The 13,044-nt window shown below is 42.5% G+C and overlaps 1 protein-coding gene across 1 annotated transcript in view; it reads left to right on the top strand.

Annotated features, from left to right (window-relative positions):
- The window catches only part of FANCD2 (FA complementation group D2), a 1,230,368-nt gene that overhangs the window by 194,201 nt on the left and 1,023,123 nt on the right, over positions 1-13,044 (top strand). Inside the window, exons 3-8 of the mRNA XM_049766247.1 lie at positions 2,127-2,223; positions 6,661-6,798; positions 7,722-7,789; positions 7,952-8,055; positions 9,778-9,838; positions 11,883-11,935. Of these exons, the coding sequence (XP_049622204.1) occupies positions 2,157-2,223; positions 6,661-6,798; positions 7,722-7,789; positions 7,952-8,055; positions 9,778-9,838; positions 11,883-11,935 (491 nt within the window). The 5' untranslated portion in view covers positions 2,127-2,156. The remainder of the gene's footprint in view (positions 1-2,126; positions 2,224-6,660; positions 6,799-7,721; positions 7,790-7,951; positions 8,056-9,777; positions 9,839-11,882; positions 11,936-13,044) is intronic.

The following is a 13,044-nucleotide window of genomic DNA, read 5'->3' as shown; positions in this document are numbered from 1 at the left end:
CTTGCTACAACTAGTTTTCTCTTTAGCCAGACCATTTCCAACTTGGTGAAAGATAAAATACTCAAAATCTGTTATTCAAAATTCCTCATTACCTAGCGCCAAGCTTCAGCTCTTTTAACTCGGTTGAAATTAATGGTTGAATTTAATGTCTGGGCTTGTACTTGCTGTCGGTAGCCATCACAAATGAGATGGACATGAGTCAGAGCTTACTGGGAAGACCTCGGAGATCTTAGAATAGAGTCAACAGATGCCTCTACATGATTGTTTAAGTGCATTCTCCAGATCTAGATACTGCCTTTTTTTTTTTTTTTGATTTTTGGGCCACACCCGGTAATGCTCAGGGGTTACTCCTGGCTATGTGCTCAGAAGTTGCTCCTGGCTTGGGGGACCATATAGGACACCGGGGGATTGAACCGCGGTCAGTCCAAGGCTAGCGCAGGCAAGGCAGGCACCTTACCTTTAGCGCCACCGCCCGCCCCCCCCCCCCCTTTTTTTTAAGCAAGTTGAAGGTATCTAACATTTTTTGTAAATTTTGTTACTTTTCTAATGTTAAAGTTTATTATAGGGACTGCAGCGATAGCATAGCAGGTAGGGTGTTTGCTTTGCTGGTGTGTGTTTGCTTTGCTGTCTACCCAGGTTTGATCCCCCAGCATCTCATATGGTCCTCTAAGCCTGCCAGGAGTAACCACTGAGCCCCACTGGGTGTGGCCCAAAACACCACAAAGTAATTTATGATATTGGTTACTGCACCCCACACCCATCAAAGTGCCCATGATACGCCATCATTGTCAGGTCTCTTCTGGTCCAATTCCAGTTGAAGGTTTATGACAACCCTGCACTAAGCAAGTATCATTTTCATTTAGTAACAGCATGTTTTCACTTAGATAGCATGCTTTTGCTCGTTTTATAGAGTGCAGTATAATGTAAGTGAAACCTAATGTGTGGCTAGGGTCAGAGAGATAGGAGTGGAAGGTGCTTGCTTTGTAGGAAGTTGAACTGGGTTTGATCACAGCATCCCATGTGGTCTCCCCAGCACCACCAGGAGTGATTCCTGAGTTCAGAGCCCAAAGTAACCTCTGAGCATCGCCTTGTGTGACTCAACCAACTACATGGGGTTGGTGAGATACTACAGAGGGTAGGGCACTTGCCTGGCACACAGCAAACCTGGATTCAGTCTCTGTTACCACGTATGGTCACCTGAGTCTTCCAGAAGTGATTACATTGGTGCAAAGTCACATATTCTGGTGTGGCCCTAAAACGAAACAGGTTCAGGCCCAGAGAGCTAGTGAAAGGCTTTCTTTGCATGAGGTGACCAGCTTCAGTCCTTGTTACTACATATGTCTCCCTGAGCCCAGCAGGAGTACTGTCAGGTGTGGTCCAAAAAGCCAAAAACTTAATTAAGGACACACTAGAAAAGCCAGCATCCTGAACATGCTTATAGTGGGTTCTATTTTAGGCAGTCATGATCTCAGTTTTGATAAAAGAGTTGTCATTTTCTGGATTCTATTGACTTCTCAATTTCTAAAATTTCTAGAAGGTGACTTCTGTTTTTTCTCTCCCCCCCCCCCCCCGTCCCCTCTTTCATTCCTTCTTTCCCTCTCTCCCTGTATCCCAATCTCCATCTCCATGCCCAGCTGTGCTCAGAACTTACTCCGAGCTCTACACTCAGGGATCACTCCTGGTGGGCTGGGGAAGCATGCAAGGTCTCAGGGATAGAAACTAGGTCTGTTCTGTGCAAAGCAGGTACCTTACCCACTGTACTTTCTCTCCAATATCCATCCTCCCTACAAAAAATTAAAACTATTGATTGCAGTTCTATAATTTTTTTTTTCTTTGGTTTTTGGGTCACACTCAGCAGCCCTCAAGGGTTACTCCTGGCTCTACGATTATAAATCGCTCCTGGCAGGCTTGGGGGACCATATGGGATGCCGGGATTTGAACCACCGTCCTTCTGCATGCGAGGCCAACGCCCTACCTACATGCTATTTCTCCAGCCCCGCAGTTCTATCATTTTCAATACTATACTATACTGTTCATGATGGTTTCCTGTGCACATAGTTCCAGCACCACTCACATCACAAATGTTCTCATTTTGCTCCAGAAAGTAATTCTCCCCTCCCCCCCAGGAAATCATTTAACCACAAAAGACTTGGAAAATGGTTTTCAAAAGAAAACGACTGACAAGCTCCGAGGATGAAGAGAGTCAGAGAGAAGATGGTTCCAGTAAGTGTCTGCTCATTTACCGTTTATTTTGTATAACAGATGTGTGAGATGCTTTCAGAGACAAAAAGTTCCTCTTTTCATGTTCTTGGAATAATTGAAGATTCATGGATGGAGGACACAGAATTTAAAATACACGATTAATGTTGGGTTTCTGTCCTTGAGTGCATGTCTGACTTTGACCATCCTCATCATCCCTGCACCTCAGCGTCCACCTCCATAGAGGAAATGGTATTAGAAACCTTATAGATTCTAGAACACAAAATAAGGACGTAGTCTATCTCCTTTGCTTGGGGCTATCTTTTGTGTTTTAGTCCACACATTTTGGATTCACGGGCTATTCCCAACTTAGGCCACTTCCAGCCATGCTGGGCCTCCCTCTTGCAAAGCATTCGTTCACGTAGCTCTCCTGCCTGAGCCTTTACCCTTTACAAAGCCTTATTGTCCCTTTTCTGCAATAGAGTTGAGTCTTGGTAGATGCAATGATAGTCATGCATAATGGAGCAGAAAGAGTATCTTTTGGAGGGTCTGGAGCAATAGCACAGCAATAGTGCATTTGCCTTGCACGCAGCCTATCCAGGATGGACCTGGTTCGATCCCCGATGTCCCACATGATCCTCCAGCCAGGAGCAATTTTTGAGCACATAGCCAGGAGTAAATCCTGAGCATCACCGGGTGTGGACCAAAAACCAAAAAAAAAAAAAAAAAAAGGGTCTTTTGGAGCAAGGACACCTAAGGAAAACAACCAACAGATGTGGTCTGTGGAAGAACATGTTCAGAAAAGACCTCAAGTATTCTAAGAGGAGGTTGGTGGACTTTTCATTTATTGTACTCATCTACTCAGTTCAGGCAGTTCTGATTATTAGTTAGATCTCTTTTTTGTTTTGTTTTTGGACCACACCCGATGGTGCTTAGGGGTTACTCCCGGTTCTATACTCAGGAATTAACTCCTGGCTGTGCTCGGGGGAATATATGGAATGGCCAGAATTAAACCCAGGTTAGCTGTTTATAAGGCCCTCCTTACTCCCTCCCTGTACTGCTGCCCAGGCCTCAGGTTAGATTGATTTCTTACTAGGCTCTAGACATTGGATTTGGCACATTATAATATACAATTGCTATGGATATAAATACTTACTGGCTTTTCTTGTTGTCTAATTATATCAGTATTGTTTTATATATGCAATGGGGGCTGGAGCAATAGTACTGCAGTTAAGGCACTTGTTCTGCATGCAACTGTCTAAGGTTTGATCTCCACCACCCTCTAAGGTCCTTTGAGCACTTCCAGGAGTAAGTCCTGAGCACAGCTTGATATGGCCTCAAAACTCATTAAAAAATTGCTGCAGGCATCTTGCATCTCAGCAACCCTAATGGGGGAGATATTCTTCATGAGAGAAAAGCGGGTGAATGTGAGCAGCCGGGCGGAATAGGAAATAGGAAATAATGAAACCACACACAAGTATGTGAAGACAACACATTTTCTGGCAAGCATGTGACGACTTTACTCTTCTGTGTTGGTAGTACATATATATGGGAAACCCAGTCTTAGGCAGGAAAGGAATGTCTGCATTGACAAAAGGCGGGAGTCATAGAAAAACAGAAATAATAACAGCAGTCCCTGCTAAAATATACATATTAAAACTAGCCAGTGCAGGGCTGGAGAGATAGCATGGAGGTAGGGCATTTGCCTTGTATGCAGAAGAACAGTGGTTCGAATCCCGGCTTCCCATATAGTTCCCCATGCCTGCGATTTCTGAGTGTAGAGCCTGGAGTAACCCCTGAGCATTGCTGGGTATGACCCCCCCCCTCCAAAATATATACAAACTAGCCAGTGCAGGTAAAAAGAATCTACTAGAGCTAGGAAGTAGGAGGTAGCATTATAAAGAGAAGGGGGTGTAGCTAGATTAGAAAGGAGGATCTGGGGGCCGGAGAGATAGCATGGAGGTAAGGCATTTGCCTTTCATGCAGGAGGTCATCCGTTTGAATCCCGGCGCCCCATATGGTCCCCGGTGCCTGCCAGGAGCAATTTCTGAGCCTGGAGCCAGGAATAACCCCTGAGCACTGCCGGGTGTGACCCAAAAACCACAAAAAAAAAAAAAAAAAAAAAAGAAAAAGAAAGGAGGATCTATATCAAAATATAAAGAACTTGTTTGCTGTTATTTGGGGGTGGGGGGTCCCCCCCCATGGCAGGTGATAGTGTAGGTAGAAACTGTTTACTACTTAGAAGCTGAAACCAGAAAAGCAGGTTTGCTTCTTAGCTGGCCGACTTGCTTTTAGGATGCAGATTTTTTGGGCCAGAGGGGAAACTCTTTGTAGACTTGGTGCTGAAATTTCTCTGAGCAAAGTAATTAATTGACTGAGACCATATTTTGGCCTGTGATTTTTTTTTTTTTACAAGGGAGAGGATATGCCAGATAATAAGAAAGAAATTGCAATGTCACTACCATAGCATGAATTTCAGAAATATTGCTAGAAATCCATGTAGGGGATATAATTAACGTCCACCACCAGGCTTGGTGGCTAAATATTTCTGGGGAATTATCAGCTCCCTGCTCCACGAAAATCCGTAGATACATCTGGTGGGCCTGCTGAATTCCCCTTAAAAGGAGATGCCTCATGGTGTGGCCAAAAAAAATTTTTTTTTCTGTGTTCAGTCCTTGTACATATGGACTCCACCGTTGTTCCAAGAAACTGAGACACCTCTTCTCATTAATGGGTTTTTGGTTTTGTTTTTTGGGCCACACCTGGTGGCACGCAGGGAGTTACTTCTGGCTCTGAGCTCAGAAATCACACCTGGCAGGTTCAGGAGACCATATGGGATGCCGGGGGATCAACCCAGGTCGACTGTGTGCCAGGCAAACACCCTCCCCACTGTGCTATCGCTCTGGCCTCAGGACATTTTATTTTTAAGGTACCATACATACTGCTAATGTTAGAGTTTCATGCATACATCATTCTAACTCCACACCCTATACCCAGAGTATTAACTTGCTTGAACAGCTTTGAGGATGATAAAAATATCCATTCCAAAACTTGGGTAGAATTAAGCTTTGGAAGAAAATTCTAAATAAAATAAAAAAGGAGAAAATCCTGATGCTTAAAATATCTGTAACTTCCCCTATTAATCACATTATTAATTAATTACATGCCATCATTAATTAGTGTAATTAATTACATTATTATTTAGTTGTGGGCCACATTGAATGATGTTCAGGGACTGTTCCTCAGAGAGTGGGGATCACTTATATGGCTTGGGATTGATGCAGTGCTGAGACTCTAACCCCAGTATCCCGCATGTTCACTGCTCCATGAGTGATTGCCAAGCCTTGAATATGCATTCTAATGAGCTTCTCATGAATTCAGAGGTGAGCAGGCAACACTTTGAGAAATTCTGACTATAAAATTTGGATACAAAACATTCTCATGCTGCATTTTGGGGGCCACATCCAGCAGTACCTCAGGGCTTATACCTGATTCTACTTGATTCTCAGGGACTGAGCATTCATGGGCAGGGTCAGAGGTAAAATAAACACCGTACTGTACTATGATTCCAGTTAAGTTCAAGATTTTTTTTTGTTTTAGTTAGGGTTTTGGTTCAGTCGGTGATCCTTGACAAGGAACATTGTGCTCCTGGGGGTTGAAAGTATGCACTAAAACTCTTTGAGTCATCTCTGTGGCCTGGAAAAGGCACATTTTAAATTCTTCAAATGAAAAATATAAAAGTTGGGTAGAGAGAGTGCAATCGGTAGGCTGCTTGCCCTGTATGCTGCTGGTCTGGGTTTGATCTTTGACATCCCATATGGTCCCCTGAGCATCATAAGGTGTGGCTGCAAAACAACAAAAAATAGGTGAAAATATCTGTGTGGATTACTAGTTTGGGAAGCCCAGAAGCTCATCATGTTGAGATATTTTATTACAGCATCAATTCCAGTATAATTTTTTTTATAGTTTCAGTTGTCACTGATTGTCACATTTTATTGTTATTGTTTTTGTTCAGGGGCCACACCTGGGGGTGCTCAAGGATTTTCTTTAGTATATATGCTGCCAAAGCAAGCAAATGGTCAGAGGTTACTCTTTTTATTTATTTATTTTTTGTTTTTGTATTTTGGGCCACACCCACTTTATGCTCAGGGGTTACTCCTGGCTAAGCACTCAGAAATTGCCCCTGGCTTGGGAGACCATATGGGATGCTGGGGGATCGAACTGTGGTCCTTCCTTGGCTAGCTCTTACAAGGCAGACACCTTACCTCTAGCGCCACCTTGCCGGCCCCAGGGGTTACTCTTGACTTTGCACTCAGAAATTATTCCTGGTGGTGCTAGGGACCATATGGGATGCTAAAGATCGAATCCTGGTTGGCTCACGCAAGGCAAGCACCCTACTTGCTTTACTTTCACATTGGCTCCTATTTATCACGTTCTTAAAAAAAATGTCTGTTTTTGAAGCCACGAAGAAACCATTTTCCAAAACCACGGAGAAACTTCGTGCTCAAAAGGAAGATGAACAAAATGACAGTGTCTTTGTCACGCTTCTTAAGACTTCAGGATTAACTCTTAAAACAGGAGAGAATCAGAATCAACTTGGTAATATATTGCAGTCTAAATATTTTCTCTGATAAATTAGTTATGGCATTTTTTATTTTGTATTTGGGAGTAATTTACACTCGGGTCAGAATAATTTCAAAGGAGCAGTCATAAAGCCATGTAAGGAAGGTCCTATTTTTATGGTGTAGATTAGTCATTTCTGCTCAAGTTATGGCAGTCTTTATTATTATTATTTGGGGGGGGTTTGGGCCACACCCAGTCATGCTCAGGGAACCATATGGTACGCTGGGGGATGGAACTGCAGTCTGTCCTAGGTTAGTGCGTGCAAGGCAGATGCCCTACCTACTGCTGCACCACTGCTCAGCCCCTGCAGTCTTTATTTTATTTTATTTTTTTGCAGTCTTTATTTTTAATTTAATTTGGGGTCACAGTCAGTGGTACACTGACTCTGCTGAGGAATCACTTTTGACCGGTGTTCACGGGGCCATATGTGGTACCTGAAATTCAAACCAGGGCCAGGCATAGTGAAGGCAATCAAACGCCTTATCCTTACCTTTACCTCATCTCCTGTCCCAGCATGTTTTTGTGTGTTTTTCTTTTTCCTTTCAATACTTAGTAGCCATTCACTATAAAAACTCTGTTTTACTGTGGATATAATTTTTTTGGAGGGGGGATTTGGGTTACACTTGGCAGCGCTCGGGGGTTACTCCTAGCTCTATGCTCAGAAATCACTCCTGGCAGGCTCGGGGGACCACATCGGATATTGGGATTTGAACCACCGACCTTTTGCATGCAAGGCAAACACTTTACCTCCATGCTATCTCTCCAGCCCAAGATTTAAAATTTTAACTGATTTTGGTCGGCAATATCTTTTATTGGCTTTATCAGACAGCACACTTGGGAATGGAAATTAGTAGGAGATGTTAAAGACTCCAGTGAACAACTTTTCTCCTTCCTCACAGCTGTGGATCAGGTTGTTTTTCAAAAGAAGCTTTTTCAAACTCTGAAGAAACATCCTTCTTACCCCAAAGTATGTATTTTTTCCCTGGTACTCTTATCTTTTGCTTGCATTACTCTGGAATTGGGAATTTAACTGAAAGTTGGGTGAGCTTGAATGATTGTAGCTATTTCATTGCAAATTCTAAACTAGAAATCTTGTCCTGTCTTTTTTTTTTTTTTTTTTAACATCAAGATAATAGAAGAATTTGTCCGTGGCCTGGAGTCTTACATTGAGGACCGAGAAGTTTTCAGGAACTGTCTCTTGCCTTGTGAACGGTTGCAGGAAGAGGGAAGCAGGTATGCTGAGAAAGTGGTCTTTGTGTCATTTCATATTATCAGACATTAACTGCCAGGGATGGGGGCATATTCAATCTTTTGAGAGTTTCACTTTATTAGTAGCTTTCTATTGTGTAGGATCATTTTTGTGGGGAAAGAGGGCTTCGGCCACACGTGCCATACTCTGGAGTTAACTCTAGGCTCTGCATCAGCAGGAGTTTCTCCTGATGATGCTAGGGGACCATATGGGAAACCAAACTCAAGTCAGCATGCAAGGCAAACTCCCTACCTGTTGTGCTATCTCTCTAGCTTCTATTTTGCAGGATTTATTTTTTTATTCTTTTATTTTTAATTATGAGAACAAAGATGCAAAGAAAGAGGACAAGGTCAAGTTACAGTGGAAGGACAATCACCCATAACATAATTCTTAGAAGAAGTCTCCTTGCTGATATCTTAACTTTGAACTTTCAGCCAAAGAACATTAAGATAAATAAAACAGAATCCATGTACAATTACTTTGTCCCTCAAGTCCCCAGATTGTAACACATTATAATATTTCTTGTTTTTTTTTGTTTTTTGGGCCACACCCGGTGGTGCTCAGGGGTTACTCCTGGCTGTCTGCTCAGAAATAGCTCCTGGCAGGCATGGAGGACCATATGGGACACCGGGATTCGAACCAACCACTTTTGGTCCTGGATCAGCTGCTTGCAAGGCAAACACCGCTGTGCTATCTCTCTGGGCCCTAACCTCAAATTTTAAGTGGGATTTTTTAAGGATTAGAGTCAAAGGAGCACAGTAAAAATGGTGTTAGAGTGGCAATTGTTGTTTGCATAGGCCCACCAAAATATGAGGGGCATGGAAAGGAATAACCTTGGCCTAAATACAAAGAGACCCTGCCCCTGAAGTTTCCTGGCATAAGACCAACTCTAGGCTCCAGGCAAGTTAGATCATCCCTATTTTGCAGGATCTTTTTTTTTTTTTTTTTTTTTTTTGGTTTTTGGGCCACACCCGGCAGTGCTCAGGGGTTACTCCTGGCTGTCTGCTCAGAAATAGCTCCTGGCAGGCACGGGGGACCATATGGGACACTGGGATTCGAACCAACCACCTTTTGGTCCTGGATCGGCTGCTTGCAAGGCAAACGCCGCTGTGCTATCTCTCCGGGCCCTATTTTGCAGGATCTTTATCTAATCTTTAAATTATGAAATTATGTGGGGCCGGAGTGATAGCACAGCGGTAGGGTGTTTGTCTTGCATGTGGCCGACCTGAAAGGAACCCAGTTCGATTCCTGGCATCCCATAGGGTCCCCCAGCCTAGCAGAGGTGATTTCTGAGTGCAGAGCCACAAGTGACTCCGGAGCGCTGCATGGTGTGGCCCAGAAACCAATAAATAAATAAATGAAGTATTTAAAAAAATATTAAAGATAAAAGGAGATTAAAAAAAACCCAAAAAATTAATTATTAAGTTATGGTTAGGAGGCTTAGATTCAGATTATTTGCTACAATGTGTTTTACCTTTATTGATAAGATTTTGGCTCTTTTCCTCAAGAGCTGTCTTAGTTTTGTTTTCATTAGCTAATAGGATTATTTGTCTTAAAAGATATATGTTAAGGCTGAAGATGTGGTAGATAAATCACATGTCCCACTGGTGTGAAACTCTGATAGCATACATTATACAATTAACCAGTTTTATTGAGAAAGAATGATATTAAAACAAGGAAAAATCTTTTTTTTTTTTTTAACACAGCACGGATAATTCTTTCTGTAAGAGCCTCATTAAATTGCTTCTGGGGATTGAGATATTACAGGTAAGGCTGTCGGTCACTTTTCTAGGAATGTTTAACGAATATGACTGGGGACCGTGCCCAGGATTAAGTCAGTGGAGTATGGAGTTGCTTTAGGTTATTGGAAGAGTTTGTATTTGCCTCAAGTTGACCACAATCCTGTTTTTAAAATGCATATGGGAGGGCAATATCTTTGCACCTCTGCACTTGAGCTGATGATTTCAGCCTTTGAGGCCTGTTTTGTCAAGCCTGTATCCTGTCTGCTCAGAATGCCCTTGCATTTCTCCGCTGTGGTCCATTGTTATCAATCCATAGTTTTAAAAAAATGGCCTTTAGCTTTTTGGGTTCATGCATAGCTGTGCTCAGGCACCACCCTAGGGGGGCTCAGGGGACCATGTGCAATGCCAGGGATTGAGTTGGGGTCAGTTGCTTGCTTGCAAGGTAGGCAATACCCCTGTATTATCTCTTCAGCTTTTTACTTGATTTTTGCTCTCTCGTCTGCTTTTCCAGTTGCTGAGTAGGAAATACACTCACTGACATGTTTCCAGACCTTTTCAAATTAGAGAAATGAAAAATTTCATTCCTTGGCCCGTGAATGATAGCACTGCAGGTAGGGCATTTGCCTTGCATGCGCCTAACTCAGGCTCTATCCCTGGCATCCCATATGGTCCCCTGAGCCTGTCAGGAGTAATTTCTGAGCACAGAGCCAGGAGTAACCCCTAAGTGTCAATGGGCTATCACCCCCCGCCCCCAGTTTTTTTTTCTTTCCCGCTTCAACGTATTTCCTCTTTTATTTTCTGTGTAAATTCTTTTTCTAAAAAAAAAATTTTTTTTCTTGGCCATACCTGTGGGTGCTTAGGGCTTACTCATGGCCCTTTACTCCTAGTATTACTCCTTGTGTTTCTGAGGGACAAATATATGATGCCAGGGACCAAAACTGGACTGGCTTCATACTAAGCAAGTACCTTAACCCCTGTACTCTCTCTCTCTCTCTCTCTCTCTCTCTCTCTGGTCCCTCTTTTCGAAATTCTAGATAGGACTTTTTTTTTTTTTTTTTTTTTTTAGCTTAAATCATGGAGCCATCTTGTTCCTTTGAAAAGAAATCTCTTCAAAGAGAAGGAAAATGTCTGCTTTGGAGGCCACCTGTGGGGAGGGGAGGGGAAACTGGAACATGCTGTACTAGTGAACGGATGAATGGGTATCGGAACATTGTGCGTCTCAAACGCAATCATGAACAACTTTGTAACTGTGTAACTATGTATGTCATGGTCATTCAATTTTAGAAAATGGTTAAAATAAATAAAAATAGGGGCCAGAGCAGTGGCGCAAGCAGTAAGTCATCTTCCTTGCCTGGCCATGTGGTACCCCAAGCTGGGAACAATTTCTGAGCGCATAGCCAGGAGTAGAAAACCCTGAGCATCACCGGGTGTGGCCCCAAGACCAAAAATAGATAAATAAATAAAAATAGGTAAATACTGCCAGTAAAATGAAGAACAGGACAGAATGAAAACTATAAGTGGTTATTTTGACTTCTATTCAGTATTTAACATTTTCATGTCAATAAAACATTTATGTTTATGTTTTTTAATATTTTAATAAAAATTAAAATTAAATGAAAGAAATCTCCTCTGGGGCTGTAGAGATAACCGAGAGACTAGGATAATTGCCTTGTCTGGGATCAGTTTTGGTTAAATCTCAGGCACCAATGGTATCCCCACCACCCTGGGAGAAAGCACGCCCCCTTAGTAGTATTATTGGGTTTGGAACGTCTGCCTTCCCATACTGGGGGTAGTGGGACTAAGCTTTATAGCTGTTGATAATCTCTTCTTTTTATTGGGCAGCACACCAGGGGGTCACAGTGCCAGGGATTCAATTAGGGTTGGATAGATGCAAGGCAAATGCTTTGACCTATGTTTCCTCTCTTCCAGTCTCTTAGGTAGCTTTCTTTTCAGTCATAGTAGTTTTTCATTAAAAGACCTCTTATTGTTTGAGATAATTACGATTAGTTATACTTTTCTGCTGTGTGTCTCAAGTCCTTCACCAAATTGCCAATATCTTCTTTTTTCAGCCCGCCATTGTCAAAACCTTGTTTGAAAAGTTGCCAGAATTCTTTTTTGAAAGGTAAGTTTAGTCACTCAACTACTCAGTCCCCTGCTGTCCTTGATTTCTCTCTCACTCTCTCTCAGAAAATCTCCTCTGAAACATTTTTCTATAGAGAACAATGCAAGATTATTAAGTGACTCAAGTACTGTTTTGTCTTTCTTTGACATTCTGTCTGTTAATATGATTATATTCTTTTGTTTCTTTTTTGGTTTTTCTTTTTGTTTGTTTTTGGTCTACTTCCAGTGCTCAGAGATTATTCTGACTTTATGCTCCGGGATCACTCCTGGCAGTACTTGTGGGACTATAATGGTGTGCTGGGGATTGAACCCAGGTTGGCCACAAGCAAGGCGAGCACCTACCTACTGTATTCTCTCTCCAGACAATATACTTAAAAATACTCGAAACGCATAATAGTAATTTTCTCCAAAGAGTTGATCAGTCGATTTGATTCAACTTTATTCGATATCATTGTTTTTTGTTACTATTTTATTTATTTTTGTTTTTTTGGGGGAAGGGCGACACCTAGTGGTGGTGCTCAGGGCTTACTCCTGGCTCTGCGCTCAGTGATCTCTTTCTGGAGGACTCCGTAGAACCACATGTGATTTTGGGAATCAAACACTGTTGGCTGCATGTAAGGCAAGTGCCCTACTCATTGTGTTATTGCTTCATCCTGTTAATTGATTTTCCAGTTTTATTTATTTTGCTCTTTTGATCCAGTCGTGCTTAATTTTGCTCAGGGGTCATCCTAGCTGTGCTAGGAGTGTGATGTGCTAGCTATCAAGCCCAGGCCTTTCACTTGCAAAGCATGTGCAGTAGCCTTGGCTCCTGTTTCTTAATCTTTTGTAGTGTGTGCTACTTTTTTTTTTTAACGTGTGGGAGTGGGGGACTGGAGCACATGCTCTGTGGGAGGCCCAGGTTCAGTTCTTAGCACCAGATGGTCTCCTGGCAGTTGCCCTGGCACCCTCAGCCCCAAAGAATTGCTGTAACAATGGCTGTCATAGTTTTGTGTGTGTGTTTTTAATCTTAAAATGCTTATCTTTCACATGATAGCTGGTCTTCAGTAAGAAGTGAAAATAACTGGGGGGAAGGGGACTCGGACAATGTCGGAGGAAAATGTCCACTCAGGA

Source organism: Suncus etruscus, chromosome 20 (assembly GCF_024139225.1).
Source record: "Suncus etruscus isolate mSunEtr1 chromosome 20, mSunEtr1.pri.cur, whole genome shotgun sequence".
Classification (NCBI taxonomy): Eukaryota; Metazoa; Chordata; class Mammalia; order Eulipotyphla; family Soricidae; genus Suncus; species Suncus etruscus.
Note: the sequence above shows the minus strand (reverse complement) of the source record. Positions and strands in the feature narration are given on the sequence as shown.